The sequence below is a fragment of the Metopolophium dirhodum genome, chromosome 5 (genome assembly GCF_019925205.1).
Source record: "Metopolophium dirhodum isolate CAU chromosome 5, ASM1992520v1, whole genome shotgun sequence".
NCBI classification, from domain to species: Eukaryota; Metazoa; Arthropoda; class Insecta; order Hemiptera; family Aphididae; genus Metopolophium; species Metopolophium dirhodum.
In genome coordinates, this window is record NC_083564.1 from 13367241 (window position 1) to 13389624 (window position 22384).

Consider the following 22384-nt stretch of genomic DNA (forward strand, 5'->3'; position numbering starts at 1 on the left):
ACCAATAAATTATATATTAATTAATAATTTTTGAAACATTGTGTTCGAAAAAATTAAAATAAATGTGATTTTAATTAGAGTCTTGTAATGTAACCTACCTATATGTAAAAAATAAATAAATTTAATAATAACTGTTGAACTTTTAGGGACATAAAAGGTAACAGATTCGTGCATGTAGTATTACACTATTTATATATAGGTATATTACGAGTATACGAGTATATGAGTAGACACATTATTCATAAGTGCGCACACGGCAGGATAGGCTGCAGTTGACCATTCCGTGAATATTACTTTTATGTGTACTAGGTTATATGTCCCTAATCGCTATGATATAGAATATAGATATTAGGTGAACAATAGAAGTTAAGTATGTGACACTAAATTAATAGTTACCTATAACTTATAATAACGTTGTATTTGGAAAAAAAATTACCAGTTATTAATTAAAATTGTATCTTATGACTATTATCAGTTAAAAGCTATAACATAAATTTCTATAAATTAAACCAAAACATATATATATTAAGTACCTTATATAGGTAAGCTCCTATTAATTATAATTATTCTACGAACAGGGACTGGAAAAACGACGACGACGTTTATATCTCGCGTATTTTATACATTTCTGGTTCGGAACTAAAATATGCGCATACAACACTTGGATAGCACATTTTTCGTGACATTAAATATTTATTTTAAGTCTTAAAAGTAAATTTAAGCCCCAAAAGAATATAAAAACAAACTTACTTTATTTATCGACTCTTTCGGCGAAATCCGTGACGTGTGTGAACTGCGACGCCCATGAGGAAACGCTCCAGATTACAGAACTTAGAATATTGTAATTTATGAAAAATAAAATTGCACGAAACGCAGGAAGTTTTTTGCTCATGTTTTCTTTGCTTATTGAAATTTTAGAATTTTTAATCGACTGTGTCTTCTGCAACGACTTTGAGATTTGCCATAGATTAAATAAATAAATGATAGATATCATACTAGGAACGTCAATATGATGAATCCACGGATATAATATAATGCAACTTTTTATATCAAAGAGTTCTGTGTTAAGGACCAATTTGTTCATTGAAATTTGATATGACAATAAACCAAAATAGTTTATAATTTTGAATTTGAATTATAATAATATGATATAGGTATTATTTAAACTATTATTTTCGTTTATCGATTTAATTATTGATAAGGTGGTGAATAGATATCAGAAGCACAAGAATATTTTTATAAGAGCATATTGTATTTTATGAATTATTAAATAAAAATGTGATTACTGGATTTTAGAGTTAACATAAAGCCATAAACGTACACAGTAAATTCATCAAATACTATAATACCAACTATATTTTTATAATGATGTGTGTTTTTTTTTTTAAATATTTTTAATTATTTTTTCTTGTGGTCTGTGTAAACGAAAGTATTCGTAAAAAAGATTCAATTTTCATATATAATATTATATTATAGGCACTCAGTATGTAATCATATGTTTATTTTTAGTTTAATTTAATTGTAGGTATTTAGTAAATAATAATAGGTATACGAAATTGTGTTTTCAAATAGCAATTTATTGTTTGTATTAATACCTACACCATAATAGGGAACTAAAATTTTGTAAATGATGTACAAATGTATTTTTGGTGTTTTAAGGCTGCTGTAAGATCAATTTATGAGAATCCTTGCATTAAATTGTAAGGATTATTTGATATGAATAATTATTTTATAGAAGGTACTTATTTATAGGTAAGTCGATCAGAAACTATATTTACACTGAATAATGTTAATAGTAAAAAGCTATTAAGATATCTATTATTTGTATTTATTTGTTAATAATAATTAAAACTTAAATATTAGCAGTAATCTTGTTCCTTTCACAAAATGTTTTTTAATTATTTTTACGAAGACGGTCTCGCGTATTTTATACATTGCGCTTTTGGGATTAAACTTATAAATGCTTCTACGTAACCCAGTTAACAGATTGTCCGTGTCAATAAATATTTAATTTAAGCCTAAAAAGTAAATGTAAAATAGTAATAATATGAAAACAAACTTACGCGTAAGCATCGACTCTTCCGGTGAAACCTAGCTAGAATGCCGCCGTCGCCGAAGAAACTATCTTTATCCATCTTCATCTCGCTCTGAACTGAAACTTGAAAGTATCAAAATATATTATGAAAATAACCTGAATACCTGATCATAACGAAATGTGTGAGTTTGTGTTAGAACTTACATTATAATGTATACGGCTCATAACTGTCGGTCTATATCGATGGCTTATTACTTATTTGTTCACTGAAATTATTAAAATTGTTTATCGTCGCCGACGAATGTCGACAATTGACGGTTGCCATAGATATTATAAAATATATTATTTACTATGATAAATCCATAGAACTTTATATTATACTAAGTATCTATACAGTCTATTGATAAATATCAAATCGTATGTACTTTTACAGAAAGTACTTTGTGATCAGAAATGTACCTATTCTGGTTATCTATTTCAGTTATAGTTCGCATGTCAAATTTAACTGTGCGAAACTGGTCCGCAAGTTTATAGACATTTTATTATTCGAATGCATTATCCCACCAGTTCCTCTAGACACAGTGTTTGAGAAGTTATATTTTTTTGGTACCTAATTAAATTACAATATGAATTATTATAAGTTACCTATGTAGGTACTTGTCCAAAACTCGACTACCGGGATTTAAATAAAAAAATGTGATTTATAGGTAATCTATTGGCTATTGATCTATTATAAAATAGAAATTTAACCTACCAATAATATCACGTTTTAACAAAATCAATTTTAGTTTTTGGTGTAACTTTAAGTCAAATGATCGTAGATAGCTAAGGTACATGCAATTTCCCCTGATTGTTTATAATAGCATTTTCTATACACCACCAAAATATTTTGACTTGTTTTGCTGTTTGTGGGCATTTTCAGTTTCCATTTTTTTTTAGTTTTATTTTCTATAAATGTCAATAAAGTTTTAGTAGTGGGATCAAATAGCATGAACATTTAATAAAAGGCTCCTGATATATTGTTACAATAACAGGTGAAATTTTTTAAAATTAATAGGCACAATTTATGAACTTTAAAATTGAAAAATGATATTTCAACTTTTATAGCTAAGGTTTGAAAATTTAAAACAAAGTTCCACGTAAATAGATTATTCTGTAACCAAAAAATCTAAAAAAATTTTTTAGAAAAAACACAATTTTTCTTATACCTAGTTATTTTATATTTTTATGATCAAATTGGACGAAATCAGATATTTAAACAAAGAAGAACGATTTTAGTTCGTGCTATACCTATTTTAAAAATATTATTCGTGGGTAATTGAAACGACTAAAATATATTATTATATACAAGTATGACAATAAACAAATAATAATAATTCAACTTAACCGTATCTATTCATACGTTGCAGATCACAAAGATTTCTGTAAAAGAACACACAATTTATCAATTGACCATATAGGTACTGAGTATATAAGTTTAATGGATTTATCATAATATACCTAATATATTTTGTATCATTTATGATAATCGCCAATAATTATCGACATTCGTCGGAAACGGTTAACAATTCTATGATAATTTCGGTGAACAAAAAAAATAAAATGAGCCAACAATAGACGGACAGTTTGTTAAGCAGTAGGTATATATAATATTAAAATATAAGTTTATACCACGAACCCGCACATTTGAGTGCGTTCGGGTTGTTTTCATAAAATAGATACTTTCAAGTTTCAGTTCGGAGTACTTTTTAAACTTGAATTATATATTTATTGCCACCGACAATCTTTTTACTGGATGACGTATCGTCATCTGGTATATGGTGATGGAATCACTAGAAAAAATTATGTAAATAAAAATTTAAAAAACAACAAAATACCTAGGTACTCAATTTGATGCTTCTAACGCAAAGACCATACTGTGTCATCCTCTGACTTCCGTCGCAAGATACCTAGATTGCATTGCTATACACAACCCAGACAGCCATGCCGGAACATATAATGCTTTCATAAAATTCTATCTAGTTTAAAAGTTAAATATTTAAAATGTAATATTATTTTAATTTTTTAACATATTTATAAGACTAATATTGTTTTTTGAAACATTAGTTTAGTTTTATAATTGTGTTTTATTTTTAATATTACAGTGAAAATATATGCATAAATTCAAATAATGTTTTTCGTCATACATTTCCAAAAAGTTTTGGTTACTTTTATTTTCAAATATTGTTGTTAAGGGGGGATCACACGGCGCGTAGTGTGGAGCGTGATATATACCGCGCACAGTAAAACCGCCGCTCCGTTAGATTGGATGAAACGAGCCGCACCAACTTTCCTTTGGCACGGGATACAGAGACCGACAATTGTCGGGAAGAGACGCGCTGCGCATAAAAACTTTGCCGCACCACCCCGCGCAACACAAAACACACGGCGCGTCAACTGTACCACGCTATACCACTCCACACTCCATCTTAAACTTAATTGTAATGAGCCCAGTGGCGTAATTAGGAATTTGGTTTTTGGGGGGGGGGGGGGATATACGTTTTTAGCAATCATTAATGGTCATTATTATCAATACTTTGATCAAAATGTTAGCAGTAATAAAAAAGTTTTGGGAGGGGATCTATCGCCCTAATCCCCCCCTAATTACGCCCCTGAATGAGCCATTATATAGGCTACCTATAATATGTGTATCAATAGACATTAGAAGAATACGGTTAGCATTAGCAACATTATTTTCATTGGCCATCGAAAAGGTTTGGTGGTTTTCAGTGCATTTGTGCGGGCACATAACACTATTAGAACATTTAGAACACTATATAGAATAATTGACGTGTAGCCCGTGTCGCCACGCTGAAAATACGTCCGGTCGACAATGAAATCGTTATTACTTATTACTTATTAGGTATTCGCATAATACGTTTCGTGTATTGACAATAACTAAATATTTTATAAGCTACAAGTATACTGTCATACACACTGGTTCGTTCACCAACGAGAATTACCACCACCAGGAGAAATAAACGTAAATACAATTATAGTTAAAAATAAGTTCATTAATTTGAAGAAAAAAAAAATTTTTAATTTTTCAATCACTTAGTATATTGAAGGAACACGCTGAATACATCCGAAAATATGTTACGTTAAAATGCTGTAACAACAATAATATTATAGTTTATTATTATGGTATGGTAAATATTGTTATGGACGTTCGGAGATATTTTTATTTCGTAGAAAAAATAAATACACACACTAAAAATATACAAATTAAAAATCAATTATATCATTAGATTCTTGAGACATTACCTGATCGCCTACAATATATTTTAGACGGTGACGGGGAGCTAGAGGCTTTGGCTAGGCTTGTCGTTTATGTCAAGGGGGGGAATAGCAATATTGCATAGGTACCTACTGTAAATATTATCTATAATATTCATCACATTATTTGATGAATTTATCAAGATTCATCATATTATTATTATAATTTATAAATTATAAACAATAGTCTAACGCTGCGGCCTGCGGTTAACGCGTTTATTTATTACTGATAAGTGATAACGAAAACATTTTATTTTGGTATTATTTTGTCGCCAACATAAACCATGTCTTTGCTTTCGTATATTGCGTTTAAGATTATCAGCTTTGGCGCACGAAGACTGAGCCGCCGCCCGCCGATAACACCGCTGCGGCGCTGCCTAACCATCATCCTAGACGATCGCGTTTTGTGATTGGCCGACAGTGTCACTCACCGGTGTCGCCGCCGAGTGGTATATGTTATTATAATGTTTTTCCATGCGTTTTGCGTTTTTCCGTTTGCTGTTTTGACTTTTGACTTTTGTTTTATAGTGACTATACTCGCGTAACTTCAAGGTCCTATAACAGTTTGTTGATACTCATTAGCCTAGCCAATACGCACTTGTAAGTATACCTTAGACATTGATTATTATTATAAAACAGGAAGCGGTCTGCCATGGTGTACGGGGCACGCAGCTGTCCACACGGACAGACCGCTTTGTGTTTGACTGAGACTTAAAGGACATCACAACACTACATACAAGTCTGCTTAGGTTTAAAGTATATCGTTATATAAGAAATATGGTGTGGGTCTCACACTTCAACACTAATTATTCAATGAGATACATGCGTTTGAAAATATTATACGTGTAACGTACAACCGTCGTATATGGCGGCGTATATGTTTTACGTGTAAAAGTGTGTAGATTAACACAACAATTTCAATCGTTTAACATTTTTTTAGATTTTTGGATTTTTGGACTGCATTATAATAAACCAATAAACTAAAAATAAAAAATTAAGTGTTGTGATGTCCTTTCTATAATAGAATATATTATGTGAATACCTAGGTACCTACACTTTAAATGTTGTAAGCTAAAATGTATATACTATATATTTTTTGACAAGAGTCCAGATATTTAAATTATTTAATTTCAATTGTAAGTTAAACTGTAATTTATTCAATTTTCAGACATTTAATTAATTTTTCTTTCTGTTGATGTAAATTATATTAATAGAGTGGAGGTACTTATATACTTCCAACATTTTAAAAGTATTTGTGTAGTATGTTTACTATTGCTATAATATACATCTTAAATATTATGTGTTATTATTATTATTAGTATAATATTATTTAAACAGTACCAATTGTGTAGCTATTTAAACCTTAATCACCTATAAACTGCTATACATATTGTAAATTATAATACACTATCTGTGAAGTATATATTAATATATTATTATGAAGTACCTAGTTTAGGGTTGCCATTTATACAAAAATACAAGTCGGGACACTATAATACCCCCCCCCCCCCCCCCCCCCTAAAACACATTCTTTGGAATTTTTAATAATACTTTTTTTAGTCCAACGTTATTTAATATTTTTATTATATTATAATTTATAATAAATAAAAAAGTCAAAAATTAGAAATAGCACAAAATGTAATAATAGTATTATTATTATCTTATTCATAAATATAATTTTAAATAATCGAAAAAAATTAATTAGGTACACAGTTTTTAATTTAAAACAGAGTGGTTTTACTTATTTACTAATATGTGTATTGTTTAAATATGCATCATTATTCATCATCGATTTCATCTAACTTCATTTTTCGAATTTTTTCATGTTTGAGATCCAGAAGTTTCAGTTTCTGATTTTTGATTTGTTGTTGAATATTTTGCAGTTTTATGAACTCGAATGATCAAATCTTTATTTTTCGAAATGTCTTCATAAAATTGTTGGCATGGTTGATTTTCCAAATTAGTCTTAATGACTAAAGTAGCTTCTACTGTATTGATGCATAAATTACCTCGTGACTTTGTCCAACAACTGTTCATCAATGAAAATATTCTCTCCACTGCAGCGTTAGATCCAGGCAATGCAAATGCAAATTCTACAATTTTTAATAACATAGAATAATCAATATTATTCTCTTTAAATGATTTAAAAATTATTGTCGGTTTTTACCTTTTTAATGAATGGAAATTCATTTTGGAGTTTGTCAGTGAAGCTGCATAATCGTTTTGGAGCCATGATGTTTAAAATAATAATACGTAGAATAGCATAAAAATAAAAATTAGTAACTACAACACAGAACACAGCAAAGTAATTTAATACTAAATACGTATGACTGAAGAGTGAAGACTAATATATGACTATAATATACGACTAATCGTTATTTCTATAAATTGTATACGCTATGTCAATATGAAACTTTATCGGTAAAATTATCGGTCCTCGGCTATTTTTATTGTTTGTTATTCACACGTGAACAATTCGGGACTTATTTTAAGAAACCGGTACTTATCCACGTCCCGGCCGGGAAATGAAAAATATCGGGACTCTGTAGTAAAAACCGGTAGTGTCCCGGCGAAATCGGGACGAATGGCAACCCTAACCTAGTTCTGCATGGATGATAGTTCCTATAAATTGACGACACCATTGTCGTCAAGCATAATTAATGTATCAAAATAAACTAAATTAAGGATGGGCAGTGGATGAGTTTAAAGGTTTAGGTACCCACCAATCACAAAACAATATAAATTATATAATATTATTTATTTATTAAATCAAAAGCAGATATAAGTAGGTCCTAGGTATAAATAAATAAAATAGGTAGGTATATACTACACATCTACACTGGTACATATATAAGTCATTGAACATTATTACTATTGTTACAGTAGATCTAGGTAGGTATTCTATAGAAATAGTTATTATAAAATAAATTATGGTAGGCATTAGACAATCAGATCTTTAGTCTATTATAGATTTAACAAATTAGTTGAAATTCAGAATTTTACTGTTGAAAATTACAGGGTTTTAAAAATGCAATCCAGAAGAAAAATTCAAAAAGAGTTAGATTCTTTACAGTGTATTAAAATATGTACTGACAATAACAATGATTTCATCGAAAGAAAAGATAGCCTATTTGTCAATTCGCTTTATATCCCTTCAACTAGCACAGAAAAAAATTCTCAATCTATTCAGGAAACTTCCATTTCTTCATTTCATAATGTTCCAAATATTGTAGAAATCAATGTCAATGAAAACTGCAATTTATCTAATGCAGATCAGTCTAATAATAATTCAATAAAAAATCCTTCTAGTTATACTAAAGAAAGTACTAATAGTATAAGTGGTAGTAGTATTAAAGATGATTTATGTAAATGGATAATTGAGTGCAATGTTCCCCAAAGCACTGCAAGTAAATTATTGTATTTGATGAAACAAAGGGAAATAATTAATACCAATGAGCTGCCTTGGGATACTCGGACATTGTTAGCTACTCCACGGTTAATATCAAGTATTCGTATTGTTGAACCTAGTCAATATTACCATTTTGGACTACCTAGCATCAGGAATAATTCGACATGCATCCTCTAATATGACGGAAATTAAAATTATAATTGGTATCGATGGATTACCCATAGCTAAAAGTAGCAATAGTCAGTTGTGGCCCATTTTGGCATATATAAGTAATGATACAACTAAAACAGTTTTTCCTGTAGGTATTTACCATGGCTATACTAAACCTAAGGACAGCAATGATTTTCTTGTTGATTTTATATCAGAAGCTAAAGAACTTGTTACCAATGGTATTAGTTTGAATAACTGTAATATGAAAGTATCATTTGGTGCTTTTATATGTGATAGCCCTGCTAAGGCGTTTATACTAAAATTAAAGGGTCATTCTGAATTTTCATCTTGCACTCGTTGTACCTATTCAAGTTGGAGAACATTATCTAAATCGTGTCTGTTATCCATATTGCAATTTTTCTACTAAAAGAACTCATGAATCATATGCAAGTAAAGTATTCAAAGAACACCATATTGGGAATACCCTATCAAGGCTCATTGAAGTTCCAGGTTTAGATATTGTTACCATGTTTCCTCTTGATTACATGCGTCTTGTGGCCCTGGGGGTTGTCAAAAAACTTATTTTACTTTGGTTACATACTGGGCCAGTAAAAACACGTATTCAAGGCCGTAATATAAACATATTAAGTAATTCATTACTGAACATTAAACAATTCATTCCTATTGATTTTCCACGGAACACTAGATTGATACAGGATGTTGGGAGATATAAAGCCAGTGAATTGAGATTTTTTATTGTGTATGTCGGACCTATTGTGCTCAAAAATGTTATTATTGATCATTCATATACTAATTTTATGGCATTACATGTGGCAATGACAATATTGTTAAGTCCTGATTATAGTTGTTATTTGAACTATGCCAAAGAACTACTTCACTATTTTGTTAGAACGTTTGAAAATATTTATGGCCGGCAGCATATTTCACATAATGTTCATGGACTTCTACATCTCCCTGATGATTATATTCATTTTGGTCCTCTTGATAATGCCTCTGCATTTCCATTTGAAAATTATATGAAAGAGTTAAAGAGTAAAGTCCGAAAACATGAAAAACCTTTGGAGCAATTAGTTAATAGATATGAAGAAATGTATAAGCTACCTGCCTCACTAGTAGTTAAACAAAAATTCCCAGTTATGTCTAAACAACATAAAAGTGGACCATTAGTTGATAATATTAAAGGATTAGAATTCAAAAAACTAACTTTTGATAAATTTAAAATTAATACTTCAGTCACTAAAGAGAGTTATGTATTTACTAATAATAAAAAAGTCGTTAAATGTTTGAATTTTGTTAAAACCGATCAAGGCAGTATCAAATTAGTAGGAAAAGCTTTTGAGATAATGATTCCTCTATATAAAAACCCTGTTGATTCTACAATTTTTGATATTTATATTGTAAAAAACCTTAGTAATCAATTGTCGTGTTGGGACTATTTAGATATAAAAAATAAAATAATGTTAATTGAACATGAAAATAATTTAATTGCTATGCCAATTATTCATACTTAATTAAATACAATTATGTATAAAATTGTAAATATTATTAATTATTTAAGAATTCTGTATATTATAACCTATAATACATAATACTAATATTATACCTAGTGATCATTAATTTCAATTTGTATTGTTAAGTATTTGAAATATTGTGTAGTTCCTATATATCATTAATCATGTATAATTTCAAATATCACTATATAATATTTATATGTAATGTAATTGTAGATAAATTAAATAACTAGTTAAGATAAATAGGATGTAGTTGGTTTAATATAATTGTTAGTATTTAGAAAGTATGTTTTGGAGGTAATTCATATTTCTTAATAAAATATTGAATTTAGATTTCTTAAAATCATAATGTGGGTTGTTGTCCACTTTTTAAATGAAGACACGGTGGAATCTGTTCCCGAAACATGGTACCGAAAAAAAAGATAAAACATGTGCTTGGCCAATTGTATCAAAGAAGTCAAAAAAATGTATCGAAAAAAAAGATTATCCAGATGAAAAAAACTATCAGTGGTTACCTGCAAGGATGCTTGGTCGAAAGTTTGGTAAGTAATAATTAAAAAATATATGTTTTTAAGGTGGCCACCGAAACTTAAATTTGTTTCTTTTTTTATTTTAGGATCTTTAGAAGAAGCACGGATGAAAACAAACCGGGCACAATTCTACTCAGATTTGTCTGCAAATGAAGATTTAAATGCTCAACGCCTGTTAAAATCAAAAAGTATAATGGAAAGTCCCCCTTCGTTAAGACTAAGTAAATTTGATTTTTAAGTTTAGTCTTCTAGCTAATCTCTAGGTGTTTTATTTAAATTTACTTTAGTTTGTACTTAATAAATAATATTATGTTTTTGTATGTACCTACCTAATTTTAATTTTTTAATTTTTTAGAAAAAATTAAAAAAAACTTTTGAAAACACTGGTGGTTTTGATGATGAATCAGATATTGAAGATGGTCATGATTCTGATAAAGACCCTGACTATCATAAATCAATTATTTTAAATGGTATGTATATATTTTGGCTCGTATTTTTCTATATAATTTGTGTGTTTTATTATAATATTTATTTGTTAACAGTTCCATCAGTATCACAAACAATGACTAATCATAATGACAAGTATTTTATGAATTCTCCAATTGGGAAAATTTTGATTGAAGAAACTAGTCCATCTATTATGACGTCTATGCCTCCAAAACAACCATTAATTGAATCCATTACTTTGCCATCACCTCAACGTTCAAACACTACACCATCATCAAATCCACATAAAAAGTTTTATTTTCAACTGTTGGGTCCAAAGGTAAAATCTGAATTAAAGCTGTATTTCCTAAATGATTTTTAATTTGTCTTTTGCTTATTAGGGTGAAATAATCGTTCATCTAAGTATAATACAGAATTGTATGGTATGTCTTATGCAGGTATGTGTATTATTATGTTGTATAGAATGTATCAATGAAGTATATTTAAGAATCGGAAAATCAGACCTTATTTATATTTGTATTACAATAATTCTTATTTTATTTGTAATAATAGCTAGGCAGTGGCACACATTACACTATATAAGTTTTACTGATTTGTATAATTTTACAATAATTATTTTAAACAAGTACACATATATTTATTTGTTAACAGTTCCATCAGTATCACAAGCAATGACTAATCGTAATGACAAGTATGTTATGAATTCTCCAATTGGGAACATTTTGATTGAAGAAACTAGTCCATCTATTATTATGTCTTCTATGCCTCCAAAACAACCATTTATTGAATATATAAATTTTCCATCACCTGCTGTATCTCATCGTTCAAACCCCACACCATTAACTCGTCCTATAAAAAGAGTTTTATTTCCAACTGTTGAGTCCCAAGGTAAAATATAAACTAAATTTGTATTTCCTAAATGATTTTTAATTTGTTTTTTGCTTAATTATAGGGTCAAATCGTTCATCTAAATATAATACAGAATATGACTGTGGCATGACTGATACAGGTATGTATTATAATTATCTTCTATATTGAATGTATCAATTAGTCATTGTTATAATAATACAACTTCATTCATATTTTATTTGTAAATTGTAATGGTAGCTAGGCAGTGGCATACATTCAAATATACGTCATGTATGTGTTTATAATTATGACATGTTTTTCATATTATGAGTGTGTAGATCGGTTGGTGGATAGGTATTGTGGTCTAACTGATCTTGTATTTTTCATACATTTAAAATTTTTTATAAATAATATTAATTTCTTGGCAATTAAAAATATGTTTTCAATATTTAAATTTTTTCTACTTATACACCAGCTACGGCAATGGTAAATAAGTAGATTATTATAAATTAATTCGTCTATTTTCTAGCATTCAAAAATGTTGTCAGTTCCTTAACTAAAGTTAAGCATGAAATTTCTGCGATACATTCAACTGTGAATTCAAGCTATATGGTGTTGGAAGGATTTATTAATAACTTTGGACAATCAAGAGCTACAGAAATAGCTATGCAGTATGAGAATGGATGTAGTTTAGACGATTTCTTCCTAATTACTAATGAAGAAGATTTACAGTTACTTAACAATAAAATTAAGTCTGATAAACAATTTCGATTAAATATGGTAAATGTATAAACTATTATTTGTTGAAGCAGCTGTAAAAATGTTAGTTCAATTTTATTTAGGTTTCCAAGTTATCATTACTCGTGGGTACAAAAGATGTTGGTGATAGCGTGAGACGACTTATAGGACGTATGTTTATTGATGATGTTTTAACCGAGTATTCTCTTCTGGGAAAAAAAGAAGAAAAAAACTTCTCAGAATTGCCTGTTTATCAACTATTCATAGGTGAGTACTTAACTTAAAATGATTTCTTTATTAATAATAATACTTTTGATACTTTTAGGTACTATAGCCTGTAGTTAGTATCATAGTTTAAAATTGACCTTATTTATTAGGTTATTACTAGGGTTCGGGACTTATTGCACACAAGTTGTAGGAAATATGCACTTAAAATAACCGAAATATGCGCAAAAATATGCAACTAAATATTTTTTTAAATAAAATTAAAAAATTTGATTTATTCATTTAAATTTAGACAATTTTTTGTAATTAGTTATTTTTGGACAACAAAAACACTATATCAAAATTATATTACCGAATTCGACTGATGTTCGATTTCATTTTCTTCCTCTTCTCCTACAATGAAAAAAAGGTTTGGTTTTTCTTTAATATATTAAATTATTATTAAATATAAAAATGAAGAATTGTTTACCTGTAAAGTTTGACTGTACAATTAGACATTTTCTGATATTATCAAATTTAAATGCACGACGGTTGTTGGTCAGCATATTTTTATAAATTGAAAACGAACGTTCCACATCTACTGACGTTATCGACGCATATTTAAAATATACCAAGTCATTTAATTTCAAATCTTCAGGTAAACCTTCAAAATTTTCTTGGTCTCCAGATAAAATATTTGATATTTTAACCATCAATTTGTAACCCTCATTTTCCCCCAACACAGTTTCTATTTTTGTTTTTACCGCTGTTCCTTGTGCTCCATTTATTTGAGTTAATTTTATTTTTGCGTCTTCTACTATCGAAATAGAACTGGCAAGTGACATTCCTTGTTTTTCAAGACACGTTATAGCGTTTGGTAAGAATGAGAAGTTGGATTTGATGAATACAAGTTGAGTTTGAATATGTTGTTGTTCGATGTATTTTTGTGCAGTCTCGATAGATATTGCATCATCTTTTTTAAACGAGTTTACAATCGACTTAACAGTCTCAAAATGTTCACAATAATAAAGGGCAGCTTGAATCCACGTGCCCCACCTCGTTAATATTGGTTCAGGGGGCAGTGGTAATAATGGGGCAATATCTTTAAAAATTTGAACTCTAGAGCTTTTTTAAAGATTTTTTTTACGTTAGCAATAATTTTATCGACTTTAGGATTAAGAATACGGACTGTTTCAGCCACTCTGTGTAGACCGTGGGCAAGGCATGTTGTGTGAATCATTTTTGAGTACAATGTTTTTATTGAACTAGCAGACTTAACCATATAAGGGGCAGCGTCAGACAAGAATAATAGAACATCGTCATGTTTAACACCATCGGGCCATAAAATATTCATCGACTTATCGAATAATTTAAAAATCGTTGAATGATTTGCTTTTTCTAACTCTTCTACGTTTAACAAAAATATTTGACCTGGTCCATGTTCTTCCAGTGTACCAATAATAACGTTAGCTACAAATCTACCAATTATATCTGTGGTTTCGTCTATGCTAACCCAAATTTTTTTTCCGTCAACATACATTCTAATTTTATTTAGTGTTTGATTATAAACATCGTCTACGTAACCTTTTCGCAAAGTTGACTCAAATGGAATGTCTTTTCCTGTGTATTTCAATAGAAATTCTCTGAATTTAGAATTGTTCAAATCATGGTTAAAAGAACTTTTTTTAGAAGCCATAGCAGTACCAACTAGTTGTGATTTATTTTTCATTTGATCTTGCTTACGTTTTTCGGCAGATTTATGCTTTTCCGTCTTCAAATGTTGAGTAACCAAATATCGCCGATCTGTATTTATTTTCGTTTCACAAAATTTACAAAATAAAATGGTTCCATCACTTGAAAAAAACTTTTTCTCCAAACTCGGTGATATATTGTCTAATACGCGTATTGTTCGTTATTTTCGGCATCTTTAAAATTACGAAAGTTCAAGAATAACGATTTTAAAAGCCACGACGCACGAAACCAAACTGAATTCTTATTTTCCTTTTACATAGTATTACCTTAGACGATTTACGATAAACGATAGTATACGCAGAAATAATTAGGTATTTCCCTAGTTGCCAAATCCAGTTAATAATGTTATTATCTCATCTTTATTAATAAACCAAGCTATACGGAGAAACTGATTACTGAAAACTGATTAGTCTTTATTGAACAACACATGAAAGTAAAAAAAAATTATAGTTAATCTTTAAAATAAATGTACTTAACATAAAACAAAAACGGAGTAAATATGCAATAAATAACAATTAAACTGCCAAAATTGGCAAATATGCATTTTGCTCAATAAATGGCAAAATATGCGAAAATATGCAATTAAAATTTTTGTATTTCAATCCGTTATGACTTAAAACAAATTTTAATCTTACTTAGACTATTCTGCAGTCATTATTAAGCAATATGCAAGTGCAACAAGTCCCGAACCCTAGTTATTACTTATTAGGTTAATGATAATATAAATAAGGTACACCCCAAAATACATAATATGCTAAAACTCTTGTTTAAAATTGGCACTATTAATATAATATTAATGAGCTTTTAATTCAAGTCTAGTATTATGAACATAATTTATAAAATATTTATGTTTTAAAATACACAACTAATAAATTGAAAATTAGACCAACATAATTGTTAATTATTTACCTTATATAAGATTATATTATTATTGATTGTTTAAATACAGAGTAAATGTCAGATAATTTTTATAAGCTACCATAATAAGCCTTATATTCTTTAAAATTAGTTATGTTATGTTACGGTATTAAGTACAGCTTGGATATGAAGGCAGTTTAAACAATAAAAGCACTTAAAATGTGAGAGGCAAAAAGAAAAGTATTTGTGGTAAAATGATTAAACGGACATATATTTATTAATCTATATTGATAAGTAGTACCTGTAGGTAGTTTCATCTTTCTTAAGGTACCCTGCAGTGGTAGTGGTGTCGTTAAATTCTATTGTCTTGGCTTTACCGCCCAGTGAGCGGTGAAATGTGTCCTGCAGCAATTCACCGCCACCACTGCAGTGTGTGGAGACCTTTAAACTTTAAATTAACTTGTCACACTCAATAAAGTATTAGGTAATATCAAGAAGTATTGCTAATAGTATAACACATTAAAATAATTTTAAACATAACATCGACAATGTGTAATCATCACAATAAAGTCTTATCGATTTGTACAGTTTATACATATATAAAAACTGTTAGACCTATTAAAATTTAAAAATTTCAAAAAGGCATTTATAAGTAAAAAAGCAAAAAAAAAAATTCATCCATTATTAGAAATTAAATTAAACACATTTTGATATAAAAATTATTTTTCTATTATCATAAACAAAGGTATTTGCATTCCAGTCCGAGCCCTAGTAATAAATATTATAATGTTACTTTTTGTGGTGGACATTTTATTTGTATTAACTTTATGTATGTTTTATTTGTTTTAGATGCATTAAGAATCCATCAAAAATACAAAGATAAGATCAATAAAGATTTTAATGACCCATTAGCAAACTGGCTCAATCACTCTAAATTTAGGCTTCTGAACAAAGCAGTTGAAAAAAATAACAAACTATAAATTGTGTTCTTTAATAAATATGAATTAATAAATAATAAACAATATATTAGGTACTATAATTGCATTAAAACTTTGTTTTATTTAAAATCTGCATTCCATTCTATATTAAACATATAGCTTTATTGTAACATTTAAAAGGCGGACAAAAAATTATTATAACATTCCAGTGATATTAGTAACACTACGTTGAAATTTCATTAGAACATTACACGTTATATATTTCAAATGTTTTTGAAACTTCTCTAAACTTTATTTTGTTGTCTGGGAATATGTTTTAATTTTCTGAATTATGTAGGTATCCTAGCTGGGCCCTATCTAGTTGATGTTATGAACTGTGAATAAATTATTGCTTGTCAATGGATGGTTTTATAGAATGACACACTGGTAATGTAAACTGTGTTTTATAAAATGCTGGTAATTTAACACTGTTGATGTTTTCAACTGATTTGATTGAAGAAATCCATGATGTATAATTCAAAGGATATGCAGTCATTTCCCAAGGGCTTAATATTTTATTTCCGAGAATCACTTGATCAAAAATTCCCTAGAAAATATAATTAGTATTATTTTACATACAATATTTTAATTCAGTAATTATACTCAGTTGGTAGTTAAAATAAATATAATACAATCTGCTTCAGTGATTGTAAATATTACCACTTTTGTTTCTAAAAAGGTAATGTAACCAGTCGCCAGTCTGTATACAATTTATCAAATATTAACTTCTATGGTAACTGGTAAGCATTATATTATACTATAATACTATAGTATATTATTATAAATTATACTATTTCAGTCTCAGACCATGAATAAAATAATTTATTGTCAGCTATTATTACCTTCCTATCTTCAATGAAGTCTCCAAAATTAATCCTTCCCTGATTCTCAATTAAAATGCTTAGGTTTTGAACAGTACGGTTAATGTTTAAGCTTATTGTAGTATTAGCTTTCAACCAATTCATAGTACCCACTTGTACCTAAAAAAAAAATTTTAACACCCATGTTTCTATAACTATAACTGCAATGTAACTCTACTTGATCCAGGTAATGATTGCTCGATCTCTAACCGTGTTCACAGTTAGGTTTACTGGATTTTCAACATTTTTTTGATCATCTGTTAATGTTGTTTCATATATTACTAAACCACAGTTAATATCTAAGTCCTCAAACGGTAAAGGAACATCACTGATCACTGGTTTAATTCGTTGAGCAACCTTTTCAAATATGCCGATGTGAATCCAAAATTTGTACCTCCGTGAAATATATAAAAGCTAAACGAAGCATTCATTGCCAACATTACTTTCATTTGTTTTACAACATCGATGGACTTTACTATAGATTCTGATTCTTGCCAATGAGTTAACCAACCGGGATATAACTCTGAGTTCACTAGTGGACCTCCTTTTTGAACCTTTCTCATGAAGTCAAAACATTGGGAAGCTAGAACAAACATATAAAAATAAACTATAATTCAAATCTGCAATAAATTTAATATTTCATAAAATTGGCACGTCTTTCAGTGTTTTTATGATATATTTTTATTTTTTCACACACCAAATCAAATACTTTGACTTTTTGTAAATATTAACCGTTTGATGAAATTCCAAAATCTACAGTTGCGTATACTTCTGGAATAACGCCACAGTCAAAGTATGACTGACCACATCCATCAATTGTAAAAAGGACAGCCTTATTTTCTATATAACTCCTAAATAAATCACGTATCCATAATTTATACTCAGAATCGCAGGCATGATACCTTCCATACTCATTTTCTACCTAATGAAATTTATATATATTTTTTTCATCCTTGATTGACAATAGAACATTTAAGATATCTACCAGGCAATCAGAAAAAAAATTCCCAAAATATTAAAATAATAATTTCTGAAAAAATTTCTAACACTGTATAAGAACAAATAATTGTGGAATTGTGAAAATACAAAAACAAAAATTATTATATATACTTACTCGTTATTAGTTATTACCCACATAGCATCGTAATATTAATTTAATACTAATTCGATATTGAAAACTCAGTTTTAAAGTTTAAATTAATGTTAACATATGACCAATTGTAGTCAGCAGCGTATTTAGGAATTTGTCATGGGGAGGGTCCAGACAATTTTCATAATACAGATCCGTGGGGGGCTAACCTAACCTAACCAACCGGGATATAACTCTGAGTTTACTAGTGGACCTACTTTTTGAACCTTTCTCGTGAAGTCAAAACATTGGGAAGCTAGAACAAACATATAAAAATAAACTATAATTCAAATCTGCAATAAATTTAATATTTTATAAAATTGGCATATTTATAAGCTGCGTATTAAACTTGGCGTGGTGAAACGAAGACGGTCTCGCGTATTTTATGCATTGCGCTTTTGGGATTAAACTTATAAATGCTTCTATACGTCTCATAGTTAACAGATTTTCCGTGGAAATAAATATTTAATTTAAGTCTAAAAAGTAAATGTAAAATAGTAGGTAATAATATGAAAACAAACTTACACGTAAGCATCGACTCTTCCGGTGAAACCTAGCTAGAGCGCCACCATCGCCGAAGAAACAGCTATCTTCATCTAATCATCTCACTCTGATAGACCGATGAGCTGAAACTCGAAATATTTTATGAAAACAACCTGATCATAACGAAATTTGCGAGTTTGTGTTAAAACTTACATTAAAATATATACTGTTTAACAAACAAGTCCGTTTATATTGGTGGCTTATTATTTTTTAGTTCACTGAAATTAAATATTTATAATACAATAGTATTTGCTGAAATTATTAGAATTGTTAACCGTCGCCGACGAATTTCGACAATTATTGACGATTGCCATATATATTATAAAATATATTATTTACTATGATAAATCCATAGAACTTATATATTATAGTATTATACATTTATACTCACTACCTATACGGGATATTTATAAAAATTTTACTGTATGAATACACATTACGAAATACAACCTAAAATGCTCAGAATCTTAAACAGAAAAAACTATTCAAATTATTTAGTTCATTAAAGAAGGCTGCAGCGGCGTAAATTGGGCTAAATTGTTAGGGTTGCAATAAGTTTCTAGGTTGGACAGACTTTTGGGGGGCTTAGCCATCCAAACCTCCCTAAAATGTTTTATTTTATTCTGTATTTAACATTACAAGTACATAAACTCAACAAAACTATTTTAACCCTATAAAGGCTTAAACACATATTGTCCGAGATATTGTCATATTGTATCTATTGGTAATTGGTATATATTATGAATATGCACTATAATTAATAGGGTAATAACGGGGGTAATAAATTACTTACCGACTACCGTCAATAAAATATGTATAATTTTCTTAACGAATATATTATGAATACATAAAATACAACAATTCTTTTATTTCATAAAATTTATATTTTAAATAACAGCTGCTATCTAGATTTTTATAATATGTACTATTTGTATTTGTATGTTTAAATACATATTTATCACTTTTATATTACATTATATTGCCAATGTTTGAAAAATTCGGCTAGAGTTAAAATTATAAAAAAAAATTGAAGGAAAGTGATGGCGCCCGCCGGCAAATGCATTTTAGAATACAAAAAAAAATTTATATAAATTATGTTGTGGGAATACACATTACGAAGTTCAAACTAAAATGTCCCGAAACTTAAACAGAAAAAACTATTCAAAATATTTAGTTCAATAAAGAATTATTCAAAGGGTACCAGATTGTCAATATTTAAAAAATTTGGCTAGAGTTACAGAACTAAAAAAAAAAAATTGAAGGGAGGTGTTGGCGCCCGCAGGCAAATAGATTTTAAAAAACAAAAAAAAAAATTTGGAAAAAAATTTAGAAAAAACTATTCAAAATATTTAGTTCATTAAAGAATGATTATTCATGGGGCACCAAGTTATCAATTTTCAAGTCAATACAAAATATTCAACTAGAGTTACATAACCAAAAAAAAAAATTGAAGGAAGGAACCTGCAGGCTAATTAATATTAGAAAACAAAAAAAAAATTTGGAAAAAATTTTACTGTATGAATACACATTACGAAATACAACCCAAAATGCTCAGAATCTTAAACAGAAAAAACTATTCAAAATATTTAGTTCATTAAAGAAGGCTGCAGCGGCGTAAATTGGGCTAAATTGTTAGGATTGCAATAAGTTTCTAGGTTGGACAGACTTTTGGGGGGCTTAGCCATCCAAACCTCCCTAAAATGTTTTATTTTATTCTGTATTTAACATTACAAGTACATAAACTCAACAAAACTATTTTAACCCTATAAAGGCTTAAACACATATTGTCCGAGATATTGTCATATTGTATCTATTGGTAATTGGTATATATTATGAATATGCACTATAATTAATAGGGTAATAACGGGGGTAATAAATTACTTACCGACTACCGTCAATAAAATATGTATAATTTTTTTAACGAATATATGAATACATAAAATACAACAATTCTTTTATTTCATAAAATTTATATTTTAAATAACAGCTGCTATTTATATAGATTTTTATAATATGTACTATTTGTATTTGTATGTTTAAATACATATTTATCACTTTTATATTACACAAATTAACCAAGACATTTACTATTATTTATTTTACGTAAGTAACTATAGTTACAGAATTTTCACTTTGAATTAAGGTAGAAGTAGGTATTTAATGATATTAAATTATTATAAACATAATTTCAATAAATTGTATACGAATACTAAATATATGATATGAAATTAATTATTCACTATTTGTAGGTACCATTTTGGATCTTTTTCCTGGGGAATGGAGGTTTTCTTCAGATAAGCTAACATTTTTCTGAGCATTTGTATTAGTATTTTTTTTGCGGGTATTTTTTTAATAAGCAGGTACAACAATTAGTACCAAAACAATACAAAAAATATATACCAAAATAAATTTAATTTGCTCAATAATATAATCTTACCTTAATAATTAATTTAAAAATTGATCAAATATAAATGTTTTTATTAGTCAAAATTATTTTAATATAATACGGGATACAATATAAATCAGTAATATATTGTAAGGGCTACTTAAAACTTAATGCATACTAAATAGGTATGTGTACTAAACAATTATACGAATTTAAAGAAAAAATAGACACTTACTTTCTTGACTTTTTCGATATTTCTACAATAAATTTATCCATTTTAGCAAGTTGTCAAAACACTTTTAATTTTGAATCGTTCGCAGATAAGAAATAAAATAATACAAGTGTCAAAAATAAATGCATGTATAAAACAAACAAATAATAATTTTAAGCTATGAGACACGTTTTCACTATCAGCTGCCATTAAGACTCGAGTCGGCCGATCACAATAAAATATAAATATACATATTGGTATGATAAAAGAAAATGGTTTATCACCAAACTATAAATAAATGTGAAAAGGATACAATATTATAATAACTCCAGTGCTTCAAAACTAAGTTAAACATTGACCCTATGATATTTTCAGGGGTCGCAAGTGCGACCCCGTGCGACCCCCAGTTTACGCCACTGAAAGAAGGATTAGGATTAATTATTAATGATTAATTCATAG

The 22384-nt window shown here is 28.6% G+C and overlaps 3 protein-coding genes and 1 pseudogene across 3 annotated transcripts; 2 read left to right on the forward strand and 2 right to left on the reverse strand.

Moving 5' to 3' along the window:
* The first annotated feature begins 10789 nt into the window (after positions 1 to 10789).
* LOC132944830 (uncharacterized) lies at positions 10790 to 11808 on the forward strand (annotated as a pseudogene).
* On the forward strand, positions 11607 to 16943 carry LOC132945257 (uncharacterized). Its single transcript, XM_061014950.1, has 7 exons — positions 11607 to 11737; positions 11799 to 11855; positions 12070 to 12306; positions 12371 to 12427; positions 12797 to 13047; positions 13110 to 13272; positions 16669 to 16943. The coding sequence occupies exons 2-7, from the start codon at positions 11843 to 11845 to the stop codon at positions 16797 to 16799; spliced, it is 852 nt and encodes a 283-aa protein (XP_060870933.1). The 5' UTR covers positions 11607 to 11737; positions 11799 to 11842; the 3' UTR covers positions 16800 to 16943.
* Positions 13574 to 14054, reverse strand: LOC132944495 (uncharacterized). Its single transcript, XM_061013864.1, has 2 exons — positions 13700 to 14054; positions 13574 to 13623 (listed from the first exon to the last, which is right to left on the reverse strand). The coding sequence occupies exons 1-2, from the start codon at positions 14052 to 14054 to the stop codon at positions 13574 to 13576; spliced, it is 405 nt and encodes a 134-aa protein (XP_060869847.1).
* Positions 16944 to 17142: 199 nt separating the features above from the next.
* Positions 17143 to 21990, reverse strand: LOC132944832 (beta-galactosidase-like). The gene is made up of 6 exons (XM_061014349.1): positions 21950 to 21990; positions 18389 to 18507; positions 18100 to 18239; positions 17867 to 18013; positions 17639 to 17776; positions 17143 to 17343 (listed from the first exon to the last, which is right to left on the reverse strand). The coding sequence occupies exons 1-6, from the start codon at positions 21988 to 21990 to the stop codon at positions 17143 to 17145; spliced, it is 786 nt and encodes a 261-aa protein (XP_060870332.1).
* Positions 21991 to 22384: the final 394 nt, after the last annotated feature.

Coding starts and splice junctions, on each gene's coding strand:
- LOC132944495 (XM_061013864.1), bottom strand. CDS start 14,054: ATGTCACTTGCCAGTTCTATTTCGATAGTAGAAGACGCAAAAATAAAA. Junction 13,624..13,699: donor TGTACAGTCAAACTTTACAG/GTAAACAATTCT, acceptor TTTTCATTGTAG/GAGAAGAGGAAGAAAATGAA.
- LOC132945257 (XM_061014950.1), top strand. Junction 12,428..12,796: donor CTGTGGCATGACTGATACAG/GTATGTATTATA, acceptor TCTATTTTCTAG/CATTCAAAAATGTTGTCAGT. Junction 13,273..16,668: donor TGTTTATCAACTATTCATAG/GTGAGTACTTAA, acceptor TATTTGTTTTAG/ATGCATTAAGAATCCATCAA.
- LOC132944832 (XM_061014349.1), bottom strand. CDS start 21,990: ATGGATAAATTTATTGTAGAAATATCGAAAAAGTCAAGAAA. Junction 18,240..18,388: donor TTTTGGAATTTCATCAAACG/GTTAATATTTAC, acceptor TGTTTGTTCTAG/CTTCCCAATGTTTTGACTTC. Junction 17,777..17,866: donor TAAACCTAACTGTGAACACG/GTTAGAGATCGA, acceptor TTTTTTTTTTAG/GTACAAGTGGGTACTATGAA.